Genomic DNA, 635 nt, shown 5'->3' with positions numbered 1-635 from the left:
GGGGCAGGACCCAGGGCGCCGGCCGGCTCACCTTCAGGTCGTGGATGTTGAACGGGTCCTCGAAGACGTAGGCAGCGTCGGCGCCCACGGCGATGCCGGTCACGGTGGCCAGGTAGCCGCAGTAGCCGCCCATGGTCTCCACGATGAACACGCGGCGCTTGGTCCCGGAGGCCGACTGCTTGATGCGGTCGCAGCTCTGGGGCAGGGGACGGTCAGGGCGCTCCCCGCAGGGGCCCGGGCGGCCAGCAGGCCCGGGCACCTCAGAAGGCGACGCCGGCGGGGCAGGGGTCGGGCACCGGAGGGTGGACGCCAGCAATGCCCGGCCTCGGCGTCCCCACCTGTCCCCACCACACGCCTGTCCACAGCCCGGCGCCAAGCGCCGAGGGGTTCCGAGCGGCCACTCGCCGCCATGGGACACGTCTGCCATGACCCCAGCCCCACAGCACGCGCTGGACACTGGGCGCTTCCCGAAGGAGTGTCCAGTGCGGTGCCCACGGGATGGCTGGGCCCACGGAAGCAGCGGTGGGTTCCGGGGCCAGAGCCCCCGCTGCCAGCCCAGGTAGGAGGCCGGAGCCGCGGACAGGGCCCCACGGGCGCAGAGCACTGCGGAGCGGGCAGGGCCACGGGCTGCGTAA

At 73.9% G+C, this 635-nt stretch overlaps 1 protein-coding gene across 1 annotated transcript in view; it reads right to left on the bottom strand.

Annotated features, from left to right (window-relative positions):
• Positions 1–624, bottom strand: part of PFKL (phosphofructokinase, liver) — a 1,738-nt gene extending 1,114 nt beyond the window's left edge. Inside the window, exon 1 of the mRNA XM_012731177.1 lies at positions 32–624. Coding sequence (XP_012586631.1) covers positions 32–427 — 396 coding nt within the window. The 5' untranslated portion in view covers positions 428–624. The remainder of the gene's footprint in view (positions 1–31) is intronic.
• Between the last annotated feature and the right edge of the window lie 11 nt (positions 625–635).

Source organism: Condylura cristata, unplaced genomic scaffold (genome assembly GCF_000260355.1).
Source record: "Condylura cristata isolate star-nosed mole 26May11 unplaced genomic scaffold, ConCri1.0 scaffold00003, whole genome shotgun sequence".
Taxonomy (NCBI): domain Eukaryota; kingdom Metazoa; phylum Chordata; class Mammalia; order Eulipotyphla; family Talpidae; genus Condylura; species Condylura cristata.
Note: the sequence above shows the minus strand (reverse complement) of the source record. Positions and strands in the feature narration are given on the sequence as shown.